At 43.8% G+C, this 22,745-nt stretch overlaps 1 protein-coding gene and 1 long non-coding RNA gene across 5 annotated transcripts in view; both read left to right on the top strand.

The window, feature by feature from the left end:
- Positions 1 to 356: 356 nt before the first annotated feature.
- Positions 357 to 14,044, top strand: LOC114017086 (uncharacterized). Of its 3 annotated transcripts, XR_003561941.2 has the most exons (8): positions 357 to 588; positions 7,039 to 7,224; positions 7,312 to 7,401; positions 10,586 to 10,656; positions 10,925 to 11,110; positions 11,232 to 11,393; positions 12,721 to 12,774; positions 13,270 to 14,044. It is a non-coding gene; the product is annotated as an uncharacterized LOC114017086 (long non-coding RNA). The 3 variants fall into 3 exon arrangements; XR_003561947.2 differs by lacking the exon at positions 10,925 to 11,110 and having other exon boundaries at positions 358 to 588; XR_003561943.2 differs by lacking the exons at positions 10,586 to 10,656; positions 10,925 to 11,110; positions 11,232 to 11,393; positions 12,721 to 12,774; positions 13,270 to 14,044 and adding an exon at positions 8,179 to 8,318 and having other exon boundaries at positions 363 to 588.
- A 5,702-nt stretch (positions 14,045 to 19,746) lies between these two features.
- DGKQ (diacylglycerol kinase theta) overlaps positions 19,747 to 22,745 on the top strand; it is a 109,110-nt gene continuing 106,111 nt past the window's right edge. The window contains exon 1 of one of the 2 annotated variants that reach the window (XM_055699517.1): positions 19,747 to 20,004. In XM_055699517.1, coding sequence (XP_055555492.1) covers positions 19,809 to 20,004 — 196 coding nt within the window. In that variant the 5' untranslated portion in view covers positions 19,747 to 19,808. Of the gene's footprint in view, positions 20,005 to 22,245; positions 22,323 to 22,745 lie in introns of those variants that run through there. The other variant, XM_027811788.2, reaches the window with a different exon arrangement.

A 22,745-nucleotide genomic window follows, 5' to 3' on the forward strand; every position in this document is an offset into this window, starting at 1 on the left:
CTGCTGGGGCCCGGGCCCGGGCGCCCCGGCACTGGGAACGATGGGGTCTGGTGCAAGGTCGCTTGCTGCCCCGTGGCCGTGCGATGGGAGAGGCATCCCCGGGCACTACTCGGCAGCCTGGGGGAGAGATGACTGGCCCGGCCGTTGGCGAAACAGCGTGTTACTTATAAACCAGGAGAGATCAATATCGTGACGCCAGTACTGCAGTTCAACGTCAGAGTACAGGGTGTCCTGCAGGACCTAATTAGCATCACCCCCACAGCAGAGAGATATGGCCTGGCTTCCAGTGCCCAGCGCACCCACAACAGCACAGTGTATGGTCTGGGCCTGAATAAATTGAGAAACATCTAATTCCAGGAAAATCATTAGATAAATAGGAAGGGGGAGTTGTGTGGAAAGCCAGCAGATGTGTGTTACGAGTCTGGAGAAGGTCTTGGAGAGCAGCGGCTAGGAGATGTGCCAGCCGCTGAGAGTTGGAGCTGGAGGAGAAGAAGATGTGTAATGTGTTGGTTTTTTTCCTAGAGGAAAGCTCAGGCTAAGAGCAAACAGGGCTGCTTCCCAGCTTTGCTGCTGAGCAGCAGGTGTGAGGTAAGCATGCTGACATAAGGAGTGAAAATGGCAGTGCTTTTCTCTGCTCAGAAAGATGAAACCTAGAAAATGCCCGAGGCTGCTCTCCTGGTGGGCTGTGGGTTGGGTTCCTGCACAGTAGATCTTCCTGCCCGCACCCTGTCCAGCTGGAACTGGCAGACCAGGGAGAATCAGTGGTAGGATCTTGGGAACTAACAAACAAGATATATTGTGTAGGGTTTTCTGGTTTTTTTTAACCAAATACTGAAATCCTGGCTTTGGCACACCTGGTACTGATTATACAGGTACAGGTAAGACTTCTAGGGCCCCTCTGTAGTTACACCTACTATCCTCTGACTTGCTACCTCTAAATGTCCTGTCATATACAACCTATCATACTTTTGAGTTATCATTCAAATTCTTTTCCAGGTTGGGCTGTTTTCTGTTGAGCAAAAATATCTCATGAAGTAATTCATGTGCATCTGAGTTCTTTTTTTTTTAGAATTGACCATGTTTTTAGGACATGATTTGTTTTAAGAAATGGTGAAGTTAGACAGACATGAAACTGGACATTCATTCATAATACACTTTTCAAACCTTCAGCCAGTGAGGTTCACAAGACTGAGGTTTCTCAGAATAAAGACGTTTGTAGTCTGGCAGTTGAAGGAGGAGGCCCATGTTTTCTTCAGGACTCCACAAAATACTTGATGGCTCTGGTGGTGTGACATGCCAGAACATTTCTAAAACCTCGTAGTGCTTTACTTAGAGCCTTAGATTTTTATTAATAGATAGAATTTTTAATTTTTGTATATGTTTATTTACTAGTAATGAAAGTGTTTCAGCAAGTTCCCCTCGGTGAGATAAAGTCCTGCAATAACTCTTTGGGTCACTCACTTTAAAACAAAAAAGGATTGTGATTTTTGCTGTTGTTTCTAACAGAACAGACTTCCAAGGCCGACATGCATCACAGAGTTTTGAATTGCGAATAAAATCTTTCATACCTAGATACCAAAGCAGTTGCTGCAAAATCTGAGTGAGCTAAAATCTCTTGGGCAAAGAGCAAAGACTACTGAAATAGCAGGTCAGCAACAGAAATGGGAAATCCATTCATCAGCTCTGACTTCTCCCAGCGAGTATCTGCAAGATTTGTATTTTCTTTTATGTTTGCGGGGGTGGCCCCCGAGGTTGCAGGTGGGATGGAAGGTTTCTCAGCAGAGAGGCAGCACTGCTGCAGCATCTGCTCATTATATTTAAGGACACACAGGCCATTGTGGGATTGGAAAGTATGCTGTTCATTCAAGGGTTTATGGTAATGCTGTCTGAAGGTTATTGCAAGCTAGTGCTTGCAGCATGGGTATTTGAAGCTGTTATTCTTCTCAGCAGGGCTGAGTTTACAATAATGTGGCTTATTTAGCAGGTGATTAAAAGTTGGTGGGTTTGTTTCTTTTCCAAGACTGCTAGGAGATGAGTAGTACCTCAGGGCCATTATTTGTAAGGAAGATGTTTACTGAAATGGGTTCTTGATTTTAATATCAGATTGCAAGGATGTCCAACGGTTTTCTTGGGCAACCATGCATTGTGCTGAATCAGGGTTAAAGGAAATGATTTTCAGTTCTTGCAGTGAGGATGGATGCAAATGGGAGCAACAACGCTTCTCATGTTGTAGTCATGAGTATCCCAGTGCTTGTGACTTCCTGTTTTTTAGGGGTTTTTCATTGAATTGTTTCACAGCAGATGAGGAACTATGTGTCAGTCCTTTATCCTTTCTGTTTTACTGGACAAATCCATGTACAAGAGGCTTGATCTAACCTTAGATTCCTTCTAGAGTGTTCTTTTCGGTTATTAACTAAGCAGTATCCTGGAAGTCCATGGAGTGTATCATGTCTGTTCAATCCCTAGCTGACTTAGCTGTTGCACTCCTAAACATATTTCACTCTGATCCTATCAAGAAGTTACAAATTCTTGGCATTCCCAGGGGACTGCATTCAGCTCATTACAGCCAATAAAGCCTTAACATACTGCAGTTAGTAGACTGTGTTGTGCTAATCCTCCATGGAGTTTTAGCTGATCACTGAGGTTGCAGCAATCACAGGATTGCTGCAATCTGTCTCGGTCTGGGATGAGAGGGAGACAATGAACTAGAGCTGTCAGCCTAGAGTACCCAGAGCTGTTTGCCCTTGGAAGTAGTCAACCCAAAGAAGTGTTCCATAGTAGCACAGTCTGCATGTGTCCTCCTGCTTTTCCTGGTTATCTGCAAAAAAAATGACATCGCCTGATGAGGCTTGCACTGGAGTGCTGTGTCCCCACAAGCACCACCTTGTATATAATATACCATGTTATATATAACATATTATGTTCTGCACTGCACGATACAAATTAATAATTTCAAAGAATTCAGCACTCGGTAAAAGCATTTCACTCCAGGAGTCATCTGTGAATGAGTTTGGGAACTGGTGAGGCTTGTGTGTTACAGGCCTACAGCTTGTCCCGAGTATAGGAAAACAAATCTCTTTGGCAGCTCACAACGGAGTTAATGACCAGATTTCATCACCAGTCATATACACTTAACTGTTTTAAGCTGTTCAAATCATCACTGTACAAGTCTGAAAAGAGAATCTGGCGTCTTTCAGAAGATCAGTTGAGCAGGTTCTGGATATTTAAATCAGTGGGGGCTTGCTGCTTCTTTAATTAGATGAATATGCCTCCTCTAAAGGAATCTCTGTGGTCAGCATATTTTAATAAACATTATTTGCCTCTAGTCTTGGCACTGATTTACTTAAATCTTTCTTTAAATGAGTCTTCAACTGATATAATTGCAATAATGCTTATTGAAGTTCATAGTTCAGCTGCAGTATCAAAACAAAGCTTTAAGTTCTGCCATCTACTGGTTAAATGGGGTTCAGCGGAGGCTTGGCGTCACCCACTACCAGTAAGAGGGCATCGTCTTGGGAGTTCAGACCCTGATTTTGCTTTCGCGTCGAAATCCACACGGGGGTACTGTCAAGGAACCATACAGTTCTCTTGCAGAATAAAAGCTCTTGTTTAACTCTGCTGCGTGAATTGAAGAAAAGGGAGTTGAGAACGGGATTATGTACCTAAAATCAAAGCATAAATTGAGACCGAGACAAATAAAACTGCTGTCACTTGACTGTCAGCACTCTGCCTTCAACACCAGACTACATAATGCTTTTGCAGAATTTCTTTAGACGTGGATAATCTCTGATCAGCTTATAGTCGCTGTACTGAGCACCAGAAAGAAAAACTGTGCGCAGCACAGAACTGGGAGGGTAATTCCTGTCCCTATTAATGATGTCACTTGCAGTAAATGCAGAAGTCTTGCTGGCCACCAGTAGATCTTCCTGCATAGCTGGAATGGCACAGAGGACTTTAACATGGACTAGATTCTTGGGCATGCTCACCCTAAAACAACCCATATTCATAATTTTCTTTAAGATGTTGGTGTATAACCGATGTTGTATTGGTATTGCAGTGTACAATACTCTTGCACACAGGCTGGATCTGTGCTGTTCATGGTTGCTGTTGCAGTAACACTGCCTTACTGAGCTCAGGACTCTTTACAGAAAATATTATTCATCTGATACAGCTGAAAGGGGATGAAGTGGGGAGTAAACTAATGCAGAAAGTTGGTAGAAGAAACAAACTCTGTAGCCCAGGCTGCTATACTGTGCATCATGTGGCCAGTCTAAGCTACCGGTTTTCACTCTGCTGCTATACCAGCCTAAAGAACTTGCACAGAATGACTAACCCCTCCCTGAGAGGCATCTGTTGCCTGCCACATGCTCGCTGTCATGCATTTGGTGACTGGTAAACATTAGCCTTTAGCATTCACTACAGCACTATCCTTCCATTCCCTGTACTGACTAGTAATTAATTTGTAGTTGCCTAGACATCCAGAACTTGGTTTACCCAATTCCTGTGGGGACTATTCCGGTGAGTTCTCTCACTTCTAAGTAGTAAGTTGATGGTGTATTTCTTTTTTGTAGCTTACAATTCAGGAGTTACTCCAATAGCAAGGAGGTTTCTTACAGGAATAGGAAGAAGAAACAGTAACACTGTCTTTGCTTTAGTTTACATTTTTCCTGCAATGTGGGATCAACTTCATGTTCAAAATTCTGGACTTGATGTGTAAACACAAGCAAATTCTGGGTTAGGATTAACTGGTATTTAAGAAAAGCTTAGAAGAGCTGCATAATTGTGAGGATTTAGCCAAAGTGATATGCTGTTTTCACAAGTGAATAAAAGCATACAAACTTGAAAAATCCTGTGCCTTTTCCTCTTAAGAAACAATCGTTTTCAAACATCAGTTACTCCTAAAGTCAGGGAGAAGAGGGAACCATTGTGACGTATTTTAGCAATGCAGCTGAAATCAGTGCAGTCACTAGTCTTAAATGCTGTATTAACCCAGGCTGGTGGAGGCCTAGATGTTTCACTAAATATGTCTTTCTGTAGCTCCAGATAGAGGAAAACAATTTCTGATTCTGCCCTTCAGAGTTCCGTGAAGCATTGTGCAAGTTAAGCTGTGGAGCAGATTCTTTGTTATGCTGTCTTGTCTGTAATTTTTACAAACAGAGGTGATGGCCACACCTCAAATTTTAGAATTATTTCTGCTTTGCAGAGAAGGTTAATATGAGATCTAAATTTGTTGGATGCCTTAAATAACATGGGATGGAAATTTTAAAGCTGTCACTGGTAGAAATTAGGTAAAAGCAGTTTGACATAAAGTCTGATGGGAACGCAGGGGTGGTGTCAGAACAGTTTGGTCATTTGCAGTCAAATTAAGATGATTTTGCAGTTAATTGCAGTAAGATTGTTAAGAAAAATAAACATCATGTAACGATCCTCCAAATAAAGAGTGTGAGAACAAGTCAGGAGGATTGCTTTGATAATAAAAGCAGGTTAGAAAAAGAGGAAAATGGGGCAAAAAGAAAATGTGTTGAAACTCGACAGGCATTGTTAGTAAAATGAGTAGGAAACAATTTGTAAGTAATACTGTTATCATAGAAATATAGGTTAATTTCTGGATAGATTCTGCAAGGGTTAATACACTAGCCATAAAGGATGGAAAAGGCTCAAAATAATTCATTCAGCAAATACTGAACTATCTTTGAACTGGCTAAATACTTGAAGTCTGGAGCTCGACTTGATCAGATCCACGCTGCAGCAGCTGCCCAGCTTTTAGCAGAGCTGTTCGGACTTACACGAAACGAGGCATACTGTCACTTTTCACTTTTATAGACCACTCAGACAACACTGTAGCCCTGCAGTAAGGGACTTATGCAAAATAATGTGCAAAACTTACTGTAAGCCTGTGGGGGGAGAATAGCACCTCGGCCCTAAATCTGGAGGCAGACAGCTGTCTTTCCTACTGCCTCCACACACTAGCAGTGGTCAAACAGCACAAGACTTCAGTAAGTAGAAAGGACAGTGTTCTCCCTGTATCCCTGGTTGCTAATTTCTGAGGGGGGAAAAACATCTGGACATGTCTTATTACCTTAGCAAAGGCTCTGCTTTCACATACATCCTCTTGGAGTTCCTGTGGATAATAATTGTTCTTAAATGGAGCAGTTGTAGTCTTGCTCTAATAACAAATACAAACTACGACATTACTGATGAAAGATACAAGAACAGGGAATATTTCATTTTCCTTAGGTGTTATTCATCTATGTGCATATTTAATCCACCTGCTGATACTAGTTTCAGTGCTTATTTAGGCCTTATTTGCAAAATACCATTTTTACCCTTGGACAACTCAGTGATAGTGTAAGGTTGTGCCAAAATTTTCCTTCCTGAACTGAGAGGAAAGTAGAGCCAAGTTCAGTGCAAAAGCTAAGAACTAAGGCTCACCATTCTTTTCTGCTTCCTAAGTATATGGAGATGAAGGAAGACAAGGAAGCATTTGGAAATAAATCTTACTGATCTCTCTACAGTAGGGGAGGTGATAGAAAAACTTGTTTTCAACCTGAAATTCATCATTTTCCAGTCTGTCTGTCTCTCCTGTTATTCCCGATTTCCATATTCATGTCAGGAGAACTTCTGATGTAAGTTCTAATAATTTCTCCAAAGTGTGAAAATGGGAACATTCTGCTGTCACTTTGAAATTAACTATTTGCCACCTGCATCAAAAGCAAACACTTAATCATAGCTGTAAAAGCAGCTGGCACGTTATAGAAAGCAGTAGAGAACTTGAAAAGCTTCTTGAAAAGAGGTCTGTATTTTACACTGCCTATACATACTTGTTTTGCTCAAAGAGCATTAAAGAGGCAGAGAAAAGCAGCAGCAATTGCTTTGCTACACCCTAATGGTAGGCTGTGTTTGTCCATAACATTTTGCTTATCTTTATGCCTGATTAACTGTTCTTAACTACTTTTCAATTAAAAGTTGGATATTGCCTATTTTTCCCCAAATTTTTGTACTAGTACTTTGCTTTTTGATTTCTCATTTTTCCTGTAGGAAGTTAACATCGTGAATAAAAACAGTTGTCACAATTCAAGAATCTTCCACTTAGTTTCTTCCAAGGATTCCTGACCAGACCAGATCATTGGCACAATCAGGATGGATGTTTCTCTGATGTATCCTCCTGCATTTGGGGTCAGAGAATAATGCATCATGAGGGATATACCCTGACACCTAGCAAAAGTGAGAACATAGAGCTAAATTACATCTCACACCAGGCACTGCGATACTATTTCTATTTTAAAAGTTGTCTTTTTTGCCCCTTTGCAGGTAGTCCAGATCTTTCTGTACAAGTAAGCCTTCATTCAGATCTCCTGCAGTGGTTGCACTAACCAACAGTGTACCCACTGAACACAGCAGGTGAGGATAACATAGGGAAGGAAACAGAGATTAGTGTCTCTTTTTGTCCTGCTTCTTAGCACAACATTTAAAATGCCGCAAGAGTGGCTAAACCTCTACTACTGCTCTGTGTGCAAATAGTTGACGTCCATTGTTGATCTCTCAGTGAATAGACTGCTTTATTCACCACAAACCTTAATCAAAAGCTGTGGTTGTGCCAAGAGCAATCTACCCAATGGAACTTACTATGAAATGTTAGTCTGAATGCTACCAGCCGCTGAATGCTTAATTTCCATCAGTGAAAACCCATTCACTTTTTTTTTTTTTTTTAAATACAGTACCTTAACTGACCACAACCACTGAAAATCTATTTACTAAACACTGATGAGATACTTTGGTCATGTTCCCTATGCAAACAGCTCCTAAACAGCCAGATTTAATTTTGTGGTGCTTTCAACATACACTAAAGCTAAGCCTCTTTTTAAATGTCCGCCTTCTAATAGCATTTAGTATTGGCCTGATGCAGCTCTTGTGTAATTTTGCCTTTTATGAGATTTTGTAAATGTGTTATTTGGAGGGTAATGACTGAAAGGGGCTATTCCACCCCTGGATGATCTTGTTCCACAGTAAAAATTACACTGGCAATACTTAGTTTAGTCCATTTGCAAAGAAAACTTACCTAGGTTACAGAAGCCTAGTTCTGGACTAAGCATTCGCATTAAAGTTAATGAGTATCTGCTGCGCTTTAACACTACACCCTGTTATTTCACATTCTCTTTCCTCTGGCTAAACCCCTAGGCAAATGGCAAGCTGTCGTAAAATCCCACCCTGAATTCTGCTTTCTCAACCTGAAGATAATGCTAACACACAGGAAGGAGGTGTTGAAAACTCATTTTTTTCCCTGTGAAACTAATTTAGAATTAAACTGCCAAACCTCAGCAACTATTTGATGTGTCTTTAATCTTCGAAATTCTTCTTAATGAATAATGCATTCAAGTATTTATTGGTAACTTTAACCTCTTAAGCTTTCAGGAGCAAGCAAAAATTACTTATATTCCAGTGTTTTCTGAGTGGGCATCTGGAAGCAGGGGAGCCTTCCAGGAAGACGTAATAAGCTGCTTTGCTTTAAAAAAAAAACCCACACAAACCAAACAGTTATTATATTTGTATAGTGAAGAAGGGAGTGTAGCATGAGTGCTTCGGATAGGAAAAAAGATCCCAAGCACCTGCAATGGCATTGTCTAGGGATTGAAGTATTTTTGAGGTTGAGTCCAACTTACAGAAATACTCAAGCTGAACTGATTCTCTGATCAGCTAAACAGTGCTTATGGAAGAAGAAGAAACTGACATGACACCTGGGAGTCCACAACAGCCAGAGGTGTTGCCAGGAGCAGCACCTAGGGCCAGTGCAGTGGTTTGTAAGGAAATCCCTGGGCTAAGAAGCAATGGCTCTGTTTTGGTGGTCTCTAAGGGAAAGCCAGGTTGGACTCCAATGCAGAGATTTTCATGATGCCAGTGGTCTGTGATGGGAAACTGCAGGGTTCATGGCTTTTTTATCCCATAACCAGCCTTGCACTGGCTGACACCTGCAGTGGATGACTGGGTTGGGGCTGTGCAGAGGAGCTGTTGGCTTCTCTCCCAGGAGCTGCTTCCAGGCCTGTTGTGTCTTTACTGCTGGAGGTGCTGGTGCCTGTCCCCATCTGGCTATGTGAAGGGTCAGGATCGCTGTGGACCCATTTTGATGTTGGGTGTTCATTTCCTCTGGCCTCTGGGGAATTTAAGGATGTTGGCTGCTTCCACATGGCCTTCTCTGCCTGACCCTCCAAGATGTCATGCTGTTGCCCAAACCATCATCTGCCCTGCACACCTTGGAAGTTTCTGTACTACATCCATGACCACCTGCTGGTCCTGACAAGTTATGTCATAGAGCACACGAGCAGATTTTTGTTTTACTTGCAGGACAGATTGGAAAAGTCACACTTTTCCCAAAGGCCTGAACTGAGAAAATTGTAAAGTTGTCTGCATAACAAGGCAAAAGAGCAGGTCAATGGCCCTGCTGGGAGGAAGCAGAGAACTGCTTCAATACCAAAGTTAGATATACCTTTGAGGTTGTCCCTGCTCTGAGCTCCAGAGACCCCCTCCTATCTGCATTATTCAATGAAATAAACACCTACAAAACCAGTACTTGCATCAGCATGGGAAGTATGGATCTTCCCATGAACCAAGCCTGTACTGCACTGAGCAGGGCCCATTTTTGTCACAGACTTACTCTATTACAGAGTAGAAGAAGGAAATGTAATGGTAACCAGGGGGAGCAAACAGGGACTTTGCACTTAACAGACCAGTTTTCTGTTGTTCGTAGGTATAGTCTTCTGCTCTTGCTTGTGTTTTCCTCATTATGTAGCACAGCAGCTCCGAGTCAGTGGTTCCCTGTTATTTGCTCCTGTTCAGCTAGACCAGAGAGCAGTGGTCAGGCCGGGGGTGGGGGGGTGGGGTGGGGGGGTGGCTGTCCTTTAGCACAGCAGTAGCCTAACAGGGGACACCAAGGGGGCACAGAAATACTGCTGGAAGACTGTACAGGACAGCTGGAGCTAGCCTGATAGCACACCCCTTAGCATCAGACCAAATGCTGCTCCAGAAGGAAGGCATGGGTCCCTCTAGGTGTGGGGTTATAGGGGGTGCCTGGTGTCCCTCCCCAGGGCCAGGTCTGGGGTGACACTGGCCTTACCCATCGGAGGGCAGGGTCTGGCAGAGGTACAGGGCCACCTGGTGCAGAAGCTATGGAAGAAGGCCAACACACCACGTAGCATCAGGGAGGATAAGCAGGAGAGCAACAGAGTCTTTCCAAGGAGATGTTTGTGCAAAGGCAAGAGCTGGGGCCCGGTGCTGCTGTGATGGCTGTGCCCACTCTGACTGAGTGAACAGCACTTGGTTCAGGCATTGCCAACAAGCAGGCCCTGCTGTGCGCACCATGAGAACAGTGCCAGGCCATTCTCAGAGCCCAGGAGCTGAGGCCATGTCTTACATGGGGCTAGCAGTACCAGCCTGAGCTGGGACTAGGCAAAACTAGAATTGCTATGGCTGCATCCTGCACATACACCACGTATGGCTGACTAGGAGTTGATCACTTCATGCTATAGATACCTGTAGCCCCCCTGAGCCTGTTGAGCTCTCCTGCATGGCAGCTGACTGGCCTCACTTTCAGCAGGGACGCCCCTCAGGGTTACTCCTCGAGGCTGAGAGATTCCTTACCCAGCATCTGGTATCTGTAACAAGGTAAGTGATGTTTTATATTAGACCTAAAAGTGTATTGTATGTTAGCAACATTTATATAGCCGACTGTAGCTTAAGTATTGAAAGTGTAGTAAGTAGTAGACTGTCTGACTGCCATCCAATCACTATTTAAATCATCACTTAAATCATTGTCAAATCCTCATCAAACCAGTTTAATTACCATTCAATTATTGCTTAATCACCATTTGATTACTACTTAATTATCATTCAATCATCAAATAATTATAAATTGGTCATAATTTAGTCACAGTTAAGTCCACAGTGATGACTTCTCTTAGTAATTCAGCTGTGATGGCTGCATAAGAGCGGCTTGACTTTGTCACGGGTTGGGACCCCCAAGGTGGGAAGGTTGGGAGCTTGTGATTCCTGGCAGCAGGATCCTTTTGATCATGCAGATGTGACCAGAGGGCACTCGGGAGCAACACCCTGAGAACAGGTAAGCAGGAACAAGTTTGGTCAGGAAAGGCATCAGAGCCTGAAACACATGCCCCCACGTGAGGACAGAGTGAGTGGCGGTGGCCGGAGACTGCTTTTGCTGACCAGACTTCCTGTCTCAGGGGGTCTGCTGCTTGCCAAGGCCTTAGATCTGGGATGCTTTTGTCCAGCCCTTGGACCATCACCCCCTGTCATCCGTGTGTGCACCAGTGACACTGCCAAAGGAGCACCTCCTGCATGACCACATCACTCTGGAGTCTAGGATGAAGGGCATGGGCACACAGGTGGTGTTTCCTTATTTTCTTGCTGGTGGAGGAGTGGATGCATCCTGTGGGCTGACAGGCTCAATCAGACGTAAAGAGAAACAAGGCGTTATTAAATGGTCGTTTATATACTGGTTTTCTGATGCATGTTTAGAGTGCAGAAACAGAAGCTGCAATGCGGTTTTAGCAACTTCAGACTTGTGCTACATGGAAAACTTTTCTTCAGTGTGCACAACTCTTACCAAACCTAAACAGCAATCTGTTATTCTATACATGGGTGTTTCTGCTTATTTTGCAGTTCAGAATGCACTGAGTTAGCTACTCCATTCGCTTACGTGTTCCCTAGGTTCAGAGACAAAACATGATTAAATAAACTAAACTAACAAGCTGTACAATAAATAAATTAAACCCTAGTTGATTTTTGGGTTTGGTTTGTTTGGGTTTGGGTTTTTTACCCCCAGATGAGTGATTCCTTAACTCTGAGAAAATCCCTAATATTCTTTCTCAGGAAGTTATTTGTGCTGAAATGCAAGAGCTGGAAATAAGTTACTAAATGTTAAAAATCAGTGGATTTGGAGCACAAATACCTTGGCTGTCATATCATCTTATTTGCTAGCTGAGTGGACATAAAGCTTCAGCCTCTTAAGCTGTCTCTGTTGTTACACGGGTTGTTTTCCCTTTCAGCTCTGAGACAGCATACTATTTAAAAGTATCAATTTTGTTAGCACAACCAGAGAAGCTCCCAAGATAACAAGTGTAAATGCTAAAATATTGTAGGAGTTCTACATTTATGTCTGCCTATGATAAGTGTCTCTACCTCTTTATTAAACACTTATGTTGACTATAATGATTTTGTTAAAATAAAGCTGCATTATTGATGTTACCACTGTAGGTTTCTTCACCAGAGGAGATGGATGTATTTAAACTGAAGCTCTTGCTTTTGATCTAAGTCTCTGTAACCATGTGTGGAGTGGTATATTTTATATGTAAATATTAATATCTAATATAATTTATTTTCTGGAGTTCAAGAGGATAAACATTTTAATTTTCCCTTTTTTTTTAAAGCGTGTGTAGTCTAGTGTGTTCTTTATTATAACCTTTATCTGAAAAAGTATAATCTCTTAATCTGGCTATATAAAGAATCAAATCAAATATTGAAAGACATACCAGCTATCTTACTGCATAACTTGAAACTACACCAGAACTTTGTGTTGGCTCTCCATGTCTGAGGTTTTGCTTCTCTTACTCAAGGGCAGTTGTTGGTGCTTATGACCAACAAGTCTGCACTTGATTTATTTCTAGTGTGATCAGAACAATTGTTTTAAAGACTTTTTTTTTTTTTTTCCAGGAAGTAAGCTGTAGAGCTACAATGAAGCAAAAAAGAAAACTAATTAAATCCTAGGTACTTATTAATACTTTTTTGTAGTGTAGGTTTGAGAAGTAGCATTTCTCTTCTGCTTTCCATTGCAGGTCAGAGTGCACAAATGTGATCTAATATTTTCCTTGTCTCTTCAGTTGTGAGATTTTTGCAAAAAAGATATCAAATAAACATCAGGATTTGCTTTAGGTTCAGACATCACCAATTTAAATTATGGAGAGATGAAAAAGCTAAAAATCTGAAACTTCTGCCTAGGAAGCTCAACTTCATGAGCCATTTCTACAAGATTATCCCTCAATTTCCAAATACTGATGCGCTAGTTTAAACCAAATCAAACCAACCCCCGCCCCCCCCCCCTCCCCCCCAAGCCTGCTCTTCTGACTGGCTGCCCACAGTAGGATACATTCAAAAAGTCCTGCCTGTGTTTTAAATTTTGTTCACAGAAGCCACAGTTTATTTTAAATTTTCCTTTTCTACCTCCACATATACTTCATGTCACACCTGTCTTTCAATGCCTAGTGTTATGGAAAGAAATTCAGAAAACAGAAGTCAATGACACAGAAGATCCAGCTAAGCTCAGAAAGGCTCCTGCTTGACACTCTGCTGTGAGATGGCATACCATTGGATTTCTCACCTCACCAACAAGTAAACAAAACTTCATATAGAAAAAGAAATTTAGCAAGCTGATCTGGCATTTGGGAAGCTAATGGCTCCCACTCCTGTTCTGCAGGTGGAGGAGAGTGTTTGGAGCTCTTCAATAAACGAGGAAACCCGATGGCCAGGAGAGCCCACTTTTTCAAGAAGCTCCTTCTACCTGTTTTAGGCTGCCACATTTGGTCCCACTGCTGCAGTATGAGCCCCAGTCAACAGAAGGACTACCAGTCTTGACTGTCTTTGCTGTCAAACCTGTCTCACAGGGCCACAGAGGCTGGTAGGCACCCATGGGGTCATCTATCCCACCCACTGCTCAAAGTAGAGTCACCTAGAGCAGGTGACTTAGGGCTGTGTCCACTTGGGTTTTGAGTATTTTCAAGGATAGAGTCCATAACCTCCCTGGACAGCTTGTTCTAGTCTTTGACCACCCTTACAGTAAAACAAAGCTTTTTCTTGGATGTAAATGGAATTTTCTTTATTTCAATTTGTGCCCATTGCCCCTCATCTTTTCACTAGCCACCGTGTGGGTCCACCTGCTTTCCACCCTCTACTTATATATCCTCCGTGTGCCTGGTTCTGACCTGATTGATTATTGTAATTTTTTTGCAGCTTGCTTACAAATAAATTGCTTCATGAAGGAGTTGAGTAACTGGATTTCATTTTACTGAGTGTCAAGGAGGCACTAATGAAATTTACTGTATTACTCAAAGGGTAAAAATATGATGTGATATTGACAGCACATAGTACTCATTTAATTCTGTACATAAACTGGGGTGATGTACCAGAACTTGCACTCTTCTATCTGTCATAGAGAGAACATCCCTAGAAATACAAGAACAAGAAAGTTACAGAAGATTCAGAAGATCCAAGGTGTAAAGCTTGCTTGATTTACAGAATATACCTCTACCAAGCCAGGAAACTTGTAAAAATGAGGATTTTCCTGTATTGCCTGCCCTAGAGTTGTAATACCTGAGTTTAATGAGGTTATAGCCTACCAAGTACTGCAAAATATTTAGCTGGCTATAAAACTAAGTAAACGATCTCTTCAGAGGCATTATATTTTGACTCTTTTTACTAATCTTGCCACAAAACATAGAAAGTGGATGCTTTTAGCATTTTGCCTGTTTTCATCTGTGTGGCACTCCTTCATTAAAAAAAAAAAAAAGCGTATCTAAGAAGTGGCAGTTTGTTCCACTTTGTTCGGTCTTTCTTCTACCAGTCTGCAGAGCAAAAATTCCTCTGTGAACAAACCCCTCATATTTACTGCAGCTTGGAGGTTTATGCAGATCTTTTGAAACAGTCCATTGAGACATGATGGATATCTCATAATTTTATACATTTATATACATATATATACTTATAATTATAGATACGTATAGAAAGACTGGAAGAGCCACCGAGCAATATTTCAGAGAGGCAAACCTTTGATCTCTGTCAGCTCTAGATTTTACAATTAAAGTATAAAGGTGGAAATTACTTCTTCACCTATCATGGATGTAAGTAGTCAATCAATGCTAGGGTACGTGGGAATGTCTGAATTGAAGGCTCACTGGAATTCCACAAAATCTTCTGAAGTGGAAATGCTCCAGGATATTTACCCATGAGAATTTAGGATTAATAGCATTCACCAAGGTGTTTTTTTCCCCATAATGTGCTTTGACTGTTGATGACATAGGGTTATCTGAAATGAGTTCCAAAGCAGATCTGAATATAAAGTTGGCTATTGACTACGGTTTCTGGAGGATGCCCCCCTCACACAGCCTGACCCAGACAAATTGTCACAGCTTTACCACAGTAAGCTGCCAGCCAAGAATGCACTGCTGCTTAAAACAGGTGGTAATTCTGTCCCAGCAGAGCTGTCAGAGGAAACCACTTACTTGCCTGACTTGTGATAAGTATGTTCCAGCTTCACATCACTAGGGCTGTGACTATAACTGTGACCCTGACCAGCAGCCACCCTTTTGCATGCTTTGCTATGAGCCAGCCACCTCCAACTGCTTCTCTAGTCTGGCTGTTTTCTGGTTTGAAACTTCTAAACCAAGACCTGCCTTTGTTCTTTTTAGCCGCACAGCTTCCTGCCATTATGAGAGTGCAGACAGTTGCACTAGTTGCATGTAACTCCATCCTCCTTGGCTTATGCAAACTGCTGTTCCTTCTTCAAAAAGACTTTAACTATCACTTTTTTACAAAGATCGGTATATATCCTCCTTATAAAGAACAGATTGACAGGTTAAACAAAAAAATTTCCAAAAGGCCAAAAACCCCCACCAAATGCTGCAATTGCTTCCTAAAGTGGGATTTCTATCTTATCATTCTTCTGTTTTTGGACGGGTATCCTGGGTGCAGACATAAAAGCGGTAGAAACCTTGCAGTTAACCAGCTCTGAGTCAGAAACAGGTATCAAATCCCTCTAGTGGGCTATTGCATTTATGAATGTGACAGCTCGGGCAATAATTCTTCACCTCATTCTTTTCCAATGTCTAGGACCACATCCCCACTACACAAGTGAAATGGAAGGATGGCTCAACTGCTGCCACATTCCATGGCTGCTGGCAGCAGAGGTGGTGGCAGGCTCAGCTGAAGACAATCATCAGACAGTCTAGGTTGTTTTGACTTGTTAGACTTGTTGCTCAGAGATAAGAAGGGAAGTTAAATCACAAGTATAGGTCACACATACCTATATGTTACAGCACATAAATATGTACCTGGGGAGTCAGCTATTTACAAATAGCCAAAATCTCACATGTTCATTTACACCTTAACAATAAAAACCACGATTCCACAGGTAATTTCTAGCAAGGAAACCCTGTGACTACCCTGCCATGAAGATGATGCAGTAATGTATCTGAATTACTTGTTAAGTGAATGCATGTTCACATCTCTGTAAAAGGATGTATTGATTACTTCCTCAGGCTTTTGAAACAGGACCAGCTTCTGATGCCCTTGAAAGGAAGGTCTATATATTTCCTCCATCAAGAGAAAGATTTGTTCATGTGCGTTTCAGCTTTCCAGCTCTGTGGCCTCTGTCTCTTGAGAGGGGAAGGACTATTAGATCCATACAAAATAAAGACAGTCTATGTTGAAAAGAAAGGCAGGCCAGGCCAATGGAACAGGTGAGGCAAGATGCTCTGTAGACAAGTTCTTGAAGAAAAGCAAGAGTAGAGGTCTGTATAGCTAGGTGAGAATATGATGTCATGGGCTAAGCACATAGGGAAGGAGCTTCCTCTCCTGAATGAGGAAAGTCCCAGAGAAGAAATCTGGCAACAGCACTGAGCTCCATCTAAAAAAATGCTGGCACTTCTGATCTAATCACAACTTTTGAATGGTACAGTCAGACTCAGCTAGTTTGAAAGCACAGAAATAGACAATGTGGGAATTGAGGCAAGCAGTCAGCATGCAAAAAGACTGCTTTTGCAAGTTTCAGTTTCCCTTTCTCCATGTTCAACAGGAATTTAAATGTACCTGCAGTCTCTGAATTCAGGTGTCCTCTGTAAAGGTCTGCACTCTCACCTGGTGCACACAGAGATAAGTCAAGGAACTATGTCAGCTCATACCAACTGACAAGATAAGCTAGATCTCTAAAAGAGAGAGTATTTCTTTGTGTATTGAGGTCCATTCACATTTGAAATGGTTGAGTGTGACATTTTCAATCATAGGATCATTAGGATGTCACATAGTTTAATTTTCCAGCTCAAAGGTGGGTCATCCATAAGGTCAGATCAGGTTGGTCTTGGCTTATCCAACCATGTCTTGAAAACTTCCAAGGATGAAGATGGCATAAGTTCTCCAGGTAACCTGCTTCTCTGCTTGGCTGCCATTGAGGCGAAAAGGTTCCACCTTATACCCAGCCTGAATGCCTTGTTTGAAGTCCTGCCCTTTGTCTCTTGTCCTCCCAGCAAGCACCACTGCTCCATCTTCTTGAAAACCTCTGTGTCAGTACTAGGGTGCTGCTATGAGATCCCCCCTAAAGCTGTCTTTTTTTGGGCTGAGTAAGTCCAGCTCCCTCAGCCTCTCCTTACAGGATAAGTGCTCCAGCCCCTGACCATCCTGGTGGCCCTCTGCTGAACTTGCTTCAGTTTGACAACGTGCTTCCTTTGGCGTGGGCCAAAACTGGGTGCAGTACTCTAATGAGTGCTGGAGAGACATGGGTAATCCCTTCTCTCAGCCTAGTGGCTGAGCCCAGGATGCTCTTGGCCCTGGTTGCTGCCAGGGTGGACAGCTTCATTGTCCAGTGAGACACCTAGGACCTTTTCTACAGCGCTGCCCCCCTGCCTGCCTCTCATTTCTCCTGCCAGTCCACTTCCCTCCTGGATGGCATGTAATGACTGTTCCCCTTGGTTTGGTGTCGTGTGCAAAACCGATAATAATGCTCTTAGTCACCTTCTCCATGTTGTTGATAAGGATGCTAAACGCAACAGGCCCCAGGACAGACCCCTGCAGTACTCCTCCCATTACGGGCCTCCAAGCAGAGTTTGGGTATGACCCATTAACTCCCACCCACTGGGCTCAACCATCCAACCAGGTTTTTTTACCCATCCAGTTGTCCACCCATGACGGACCATAATATTCCAGCTGGGATAGAAGAATAGTGTGGGAGACCATGTAATAAACCTTGCTAAAGTCAAAGTTCCACTGCTATACCCTCCTACACAGATCTACCTATTTGGTCATGGGTAAATTAATGTCATGTCGGGTTGGTCAGGCATCACTGACCCTTGGCAAATCCATACTGACTGTTCCTAATCATTGCCTTCTCCTCCATGTCCTCAGAAATGTGTTCCAAGAGGCCTTGCTCTGTGATATTCATGAAGATCAAACCAAGGATGAGTTTGTGGAAGATGGGGCCTGCCATTATGGACTTTGGCTCATTCATTGTATTCAGCAGGTATATGTCAAGGGAAGAGGTTTCATTTCACACTGCTTCTCTCTTCCCCAGCCTCTTGTATATTTGGGACTCCATAAGGCTTTATAGTATATTAGGTATGTTTGCTAAATCATGTTGTAGGAGCAATTAGAAATATTTCAAAGCTTTTATATCTATCTGCTCGCCCTTTCTCCAACCGTAAAAAGATATACCATGCCTTCTTTAGTCCCTGGGTCAAATCCTCCTTGCTCCTGATCATAAGTATGCTTATGTTAACAACATGGAAAGGAGATATAAAGTAAGATTGGTAAAAACTAGGAGATGCTACTTAACTTTAGAAGGACTTCAGTGCTGGTCTACAGGACCACAGGGTGGTTTATTAAACCTTTCACCACAATACAATTACATCAGAGTCAGGGATGAAAATTTAAACTACTCTTTTCTTGTCTTCCATGGCTTAATGGAGGTTCCTGGATGTTGTTTCAGATAGCTCAGTGGGATGTTGTTTCAGATAGCTCAGTGGAGATGCTCACTTAATATGAAGCTGACATCTGGGACACAATCAGACAAGTGGAGATGTGAACAACATGCATCTGTAGACACAAAATCTAAAGACACAGCATCCTTTCCTGTCCCAAGCTACTCCAGCCACGATACTTTGCCTGATGTAGTAACGGTCAAAGAAACAGAGGCAGTTCAGAGGCAGAGGAGGAGACTAGCAACGTGGAAACATCAGAGTGTGTTAATGTTTGCAAAACCAGCAACAAGAAGGTGAAGTGAATACAGAGGACAAAAATCTGTGTTACAGAGAGACTGCTAGGCAGAACCCTTTATCTTTCCTCGTAAAGGCTGAGATGTTGAGAGCGGAAGGCAAAACCTACAGCAAACCCATCTTCTGCCAAGACATCATCAAAAAATGTCACGAGATGGAGCTTTACGCGTTCCAAAATGGCACGGGGCTGGGGGGTAGCGCAACTATCCGGTTTGATGTCGCGGTAAGAAACGGGAGGTCTCCTCGAGCCTCACAGTTTCAAGTCGCAAGCTGAGCCCGCCGCCTGCCTGCGGTGAGACCTTCTGACGGGCAGCTTTTCCTCCTGCGGCTTTGCCACCGACTGCCGGGCCCCGGCGCCGGGCGCTGAGGGGCGCCCCTCGCCCTCCGGTGCGTTACCGCCGAGGCCGCCGCCGAGCAGCTCGTTCCTCCACACCCTTCACCTGAGCCTCCGCGCCCTGCGCGCAGCTCCCGCCCGGCGGGGCCGCGGACACCCCGGGACACGCCGAGGCCTCACGGGCAGCGCGGCGCCGGCCCTGGGGAAGCGCCGCCCGCGCCAGGGGGACCGGCGGGGCGGCGGCGGCGTCCCCTCGGGGCGGACCGCAGGGGCCCGCGGCGCGGCCGGCAGGCGGCAGTGCAGCGCCGCCCGCCCAGGCCCTGACTGGGGCGCCGCCCCCGCCCGCCCCCCGCCGCCGCCGCCGCCGCCGCCGCCGCCGCCTGGGGCGGAAGCGAGGGCGAGCGGCGGCCGATGCCGTGCCGCGAGGAGCGGGCATGGCGGACGGGACGCGCTCGCTGAGCGGCGGCAGCCCGGGCTCCAGCCCGCTGCTGGGCGGCCGGGGCCGCGCCGCGGTGTTGGCGGGGAGCGGCCCGCCGGGCCACAGCTTCCGCAGGGTGACCCTCACCAAGCCCACCTTCTGCCACTACTGCACCGACTTCATCTGGGGGCTGGCCGGCTACCAGTGCGAGGGTAAGGGGGCGGCGGGGGGCCAGGCCGGGCGCCGCGTCGCCGGGCTGCCCGGGGCGGGCGTCGGTCTGCGGGACCTGCCGGGAGCGGCCGCCGCGTCCTGGGCGAGGTGGGGCGGGGGGGAGGGAAAAAATACTGCTGGTAAAAATTATAATAATAAAAATAGTGCATTCTAGTAAAAAAATCTAACAATAGTAATAGTAAAAATTCTATAATAATAAATTCTCATAATGAAGTCTAACGACAGCAATAATACTAAAAATCCTAACAGTGCGTCCGAAACCAGCGATAATACTAAAAATTCCACTATTAATAACCATTCTAGCAATGAATCCGAACGAGAGTAAGTCTAACAATAATAATTCTAATTATAAACTATAATGATAAAAATTCTAATAATAAAAAAATCTGGTAATAATACTAATAGCAGCAGTTCTAACAATGATAATCAAACCTCAGCGGTGCGGTGCTGTGCAGTGACACGGGTGTTCGCCGTGACCCAGCGCTGCCCTTGCCCACCTGGTGACGGACCCGCCGGTGCCCGCCGGGCTGCTTGGTGCCCGCAGTGGAGCCATCCCGGGGGTGCCCCTACCTGCTGTGGTGCCTGATGGCATGGAAGAGCTGCAGCCTACGTGGATTTTGAACATTTTACACCTGGGCTAACGCCAGGGAGGGGAGAAGGAATTGCTAGGTCTGCTTGCTGGCTCCCGTGGCAGCTGAGGTTCCTGGAGATGACGAAATTTTGTTGTGTTCTGGCACAGCGAAACCAAGTGGTGTCACAAGGGAAAAGAGGGGTTCTCCATGTCGTGCTTTAAAAAAACCAAACCAAAATAAACAAACAAAAAAACCCCCAGACAACACCTTGATGTCTTCTTGAGCATATGCAGCCTGGATGGCTTGGGCTGCATCACCCAAGACCGTGCCTGGAGGCTTGTACAAGAGCCTCATTGTTTGGGTGGTATCAAACAAGGCCCTGGGTGTAGAGTAAGTACCCTGCGATTCTTGAAATAGCTTCTTCCTTTTGTCATGGTTGTGGGTGAAGAGGGTGCAGGATGAAGTTGGGTGGAAGTCATGTTCCCGTGTGGTACAAAAAAAGTCTTGCAAGAATGGTTTTATATTTGCTTAAAATTGTGCTGAGAGGTGTGTAATTCTGTCTGCGTAGCAGAAGGTCACTGCCTACCCTTACAGCAAAAAAGCCCCGAAGTCGAGTGAAAATTTAAGTTGTGAAAATGCACAAAGCTATTCTTTTATAGTTTTTAATATGATGACTTAAGAAAAGGCAAATTGTTGGAGTAACAAAAGTGGACATTCAGGTGCCAGTACTGTTACTTGAAGAGCTGGGCAGCTTTGGTGTGTTAACAGGTAAGAAAATGTGTGAAAAGCTTTTGTCCAGGATGTCTCACTTTTTTTCCTGTTCACATACTAGGTTCGTAAAGGTGGTGCATAGCTGTAACTTGAATTTAGGATCTTTTCCTAGTTCGAAAGCTGCTGACAGTTTGTGGTCTGGAATTGTTTTTCTCCTTTGGCTTTTCAGGCTGAATTCTGGGTAAGGATCGTTACGGTGTGCTAATGAGGCACTTCAAGCTGTACAGTTAAGGTATCTTTTAGACCTACATCTGGAACCTCTACCCCAAACAAGTTGTGTGAGGGGTAATGAGAGAGAGAAAAAATACCTTAAGTCTTCATTACCTGTAACATTCCCAGCTCCGAGCGTGGGCAAAACCCCTGTAATATGTTACCTTGCACATCAGTGTCTCCTTTGGGTGAAGAACTAATTTTTTTTGTTTCCCTGTTGTCAACCAGCTGTGCTCAGTGTCATGTTTGTCTTTTCCAACAACTTACGACTAGGCAACAAATTCCAACAGTACCTGATGGGTTGGTCATTTGCAGGTGGTGGCTGCTTTTCACAGCCATGTGTACACCCTTGTACCTTGTTGAACAGCTTGTCAGCCCATTCTTTCAGAGTTATTTAATAAAAGCTAATATGATATTTTAAGTAAATTTTGCTTAATAATTGCCTCCTTGTCACATTTGCTTTAATTAATGGAGTTTGACCGATGTTCTTTAGAAAGTAATATAAAAGGTTATCTGTAGGAGTGCCAGGCTGATGAAAAATAAAGTAACTTCACCCTGCTTTTAGTGAAGGAAATGTTTGCAGTAGAGTGGAAAACTTTGTGGATAATTGCTATCTCCTTTTTCTTCTCCCCAGAGAGTCTAGGATTGTGGGTGTAATTGCAGCTGAGCTGATGTTGTCTTTTGGACTCGTTTTGAGAAACCATCTACAGACTTCAAAATGAAGCTGTCAGGTGGCCTTTTTCTAGGTGAATTTGCAATGGTTTCTGTTCCAAATCCATGGCTTCAGATACTCAGTTTCCTGGTGCTGTTTGTGTTGACATTCCATGAAGCTGGTCTTGATGGAAACTTTCTGTTTTGAAGCTCAGAAGGGAACTGAGCATGCTCATGATAAGATTCCATCAGTTAAAAAGGAGGAGGTGGGAGGAAGCCTCTGCCTATCACCATTTTGAGTAGTTGTGTTATCCCAAATTTCAGTTCTTCACCTGATGTGTAAGAGCTGTTCACACACAAGAACTGAGACACCATGTGTCGCACGTATGTGCAGACATGGGTGCTTAGTGGTAAATCCACGAAGCTAGCCCCTTCTTCACACGTGGTAAGGCATTTTACACACTTTGAACAATTGTTTACCATTTCATTTAGTCTCACTTAATTCTCATTGATTCTTA

Source organism: Falco cherrug, chromosome Z, assembly GCF_023634085.1.
Source record: "Falco cherrug isolate bFalChe1 chromosome Z, bFalChe1.pri, whole genome shotgun sequence".
Taxonomy (NCBI): Eukaryota; Metazoa; Chordata; class Aves; order Falconiformes; family Falconidae; genus Falco; species Falco cherrug.